Raw genomic sequence first — 3057 nt, 5'->3', positions numbered from 1 at the left:
GCCGCGAGAGATAATGACAAAGAGAGCGGTGATTAACGTGCGATCGATGGACAATGCATGCTTCGCGTGGTTTGTGATCGCCGCTCTGTACCCAGCCAAAAGAAACGCGGATCGTGAATCTTCCTACCCACACTATACGACGGTGCTGAATTTCCAAAATATAGAATTTCCTATAACGTTAAAAGACGTAACGCAATTCGAACGTCTCAACGACGTGTCTATTAACGTATACGTTATCGAGGGACAAAATACGCTAAACGTTCTCCCGATACGACTCATCGACGACAAAAAGGAGAAACATGTCGATTTACTATATTTGCGAGATCCGCGAGACGACAATGTGGGCCATTTCGCATGGATCAAGAATCTGTCTCGGCTCATGAGCAAGCAATTGAACAAACATAATGGCCAAAAGTACATTTGCGATCAGTAAGTATATGATTAATAAAAGCAAATTCTTTTTAAAAAATAAAATAAAAAAAATCATTTATTTTTTATTTGCAGCTGTTTACATTATTTTCATTCCAACGAGAGATTGCAGTTACACATAGTAGATTGCCAACGGATAAACGAATGCGCTATCCGACTACCGAGCAACGACGACAAGTGGCTGAGCTTTAACAACTATAATAGGAAGGAACGAGTTCCATTTGTCGTTTACGCTGATCTAGAATGCATTCTCGAGAAAACTGATGGCGATCAGGAAGCATCTACGCTCACGTATCATCATCATCATCAAGTATTTAGCATAGGATATTACGTGCGCTGTTCATACGACAATTCGCTATCAAAATATCGATTTCATCGCGATCCGGATTGCGTTTCATGGTTCGTTGAAGAACTGAGAAGTTTAGCACATTCCGTAAAAAAAATTTTAGTAGCTAATGTCCCCATGGAAACTTTGTCGAGCGAACAGCGGGAGACATTGCACAGCGCGACGCATTGTCACGTGTGTGAAAAGCCTTTCGCGCCAGACGATAATCGAGTAAGAGATCATTGCCATTTAACCGGTCGTTACAGGGGTCCCGCGCATTCAAATTGCAATTTAAATTATAAAAACTCATATTTTATTCCCATAGTTTTCCACAATTTATCAGGCTATGATTCACATTTTGTTATCAAAGAAGTAGCTACAGTATATGAAGGCAGTATTGAATTACTACCAATAACAAAGGAAAAATATATATCATTTACAAAAAATGTTAAAGATACCGCTGAAAGATCAGATTCGCGAAATAACATAAAATTACGGTTCATAGATTCTTATAAATTTTTAAGTAGCAGTCTCGATAAATTAGCATCCTTTCTCAATAAAAATGAACTTCGAATTTTACAATGCGAATTTCAAAATTTGTCCGAAGATGATTTCAAGTTACTGATACGAAAAGGGATTTTTCCATACGAATACATTGATTGTGCCGACAAGCTGCAGGATACGCATTTACCATCGCGCGAGTCATTCTACAGTTCCTTGACCGGTGACACCGTATCCGAAAACGATTACGCGCACGCCGTGAACGTTTGGCAACAATTCTATGTTCAAACCTTGGGTGAATACAGCGATCTATATTTAAAAACGGACGTGTTGCTGTTAGCTGACATTTTTGAAAATTTTCGCGATAAATGTATTGAAAGTTACGGCCTCGACCCTGCATATTATTATACTTTACCAGGTTTTACGTGGGACGCTATGTTGAAACATACACGCGTAAATTTCGAACTGCTCACCGACATCGATATGGTGATGTTTATCGAGCGCGGTATACGCGGCGGTCTTAGTCAATGTTCTAGCAGGTACGCGCGAGCCAATAACAAATATATGCAGTCGCACGATTCGTCGAAACCTTCTACGTACTTGATGTACTTCGATGTTAATAATCTATAAGGATGAGCGATGTGTCAGCCGTTGCCATACGCCAAATTTCAATGGGTCGAAAATGTCTCGGACTTTAACGTTAGCGCGATTGCTCTGTATTCGCTTACAGGTTATGTTCTTGAGGTTGACTTAGAATATCCGGAGCGTCTGCACGACGAGCACGTTGACCTACCATTTTGTCCAACGCGTGATAAACCACCTGGCAAGCAGCAGGATAAACTTTTAGCGACTGTGTATGACAAAAAACGTTACGTTATACATTATCGCAATTTACAACAATGCATGCGTCACGGTCTTCATGTAACAAAGATTCATCGCGTATTGCAATTTGCACAGTCACCATGGCTTCGCGATTACATAGAGCTTAACACAAAATTTAGAACGCTCGCGAAGAATGATTTTGAGAAAAATTTATTTAAGTTAATGAATAATGCAGTATTCGGCAAAACCATGGAGAACGTGCGCAATCACATCGATGTAAAATTATTAACACAATGGGATGGACGATACGGCGCAGAGGCAATGATCGCGAAGCCGAATTTTCATAGCAGAAGTGTATTTTCTGAAAATCTGATAGCAATTGAAATTCGTAAACTTGAGGTGAAATTCAACAAACCGATCTACGTAGGAATGTGTATACTCGATATATCGAAGGTCTATTTGTATGAATTTCACCACGAATATATATTACCGCTGTATCGCAAAAAATGTGAAATTATGTACACAGACACTGATAGTCTCATATATCGCATCGAGTGTGATGACGTTTATGAACAAATGAAGCGTGATATCATTAGATTCGACACGAGTGATTATTCTACCGATAATGTATATGGTATACCACTTGCGAACAAAAAAGTGCCAGGTTTAATGAAGGATGAAAATAATGGCGCAATATTGACTGAATTCGTCGGACTCAGAGCGAAAATGTATGCGTTAAGGGTGGATGGTAAAAAGGACACAAAAAAGGCGAAAGGTGTCAAAAGTAACATCGTAGCGCGAACTATAACGTTCGATGATTACACCCGATGTTTAAACGATGAAATTGAAATGACTCGCCAACAGTCATGCATAAGATCAAAATTACATCAAGTATATACGATATCTGAGACGAAAATCGCTCTAAGTCCGTACGAGGACAAACGATACATTATACCGAATTCAACCAAAACATTACCATG

At 39.4% G+C, this 3057-nt stretch overlaps 1 protein-coding gene across 1 annotated transcript; it reads left to right on the top strand.

Annotated features, from left to right (window-relative positions):
• Positions 1-13: 13 nt before the first annotated feature.
• LOC108760996 (uncharacterized) lies at positions 14-3043 on the top strand (the record flags this gene model as incomplete). The annotated part of the gene is made up of 4 exons (XM_018507314.1): positions 14-429; positions 505-1625; positions 1986-2107; positions 2213-3043. Coding segments are annotated over exons 1-4 (2490 nt in total), but the record flags the coding sequence as incomplete, so codon positions are not given.
• Between the last annotated feature and the right edge of the window lie 14 nt (positions 3044-3057).

The sequence above is a fragment of the Trachymyrmex cornetzi genome, unplaced genomic scaffold (assembly GCF_001594075.2).
Source record: "Trachymyrmex cornetzi isolate Tcor2-1 unplaced genomic scaffold, Tcor1.1 scaffold2346, whole genome shotgun sequence".
NCBI lineage: Eukaryota > Metazoa > Arthropoda > Insecta > Hymenoptera > Formicidae > Trachymyrmex > Trachymyrmex cornetzi.
The sequence above is the reverse complement of the archived record's forward strand: the minus strand, read 5'-3'. Positions and strand labels throughout refer to the sequence as shown.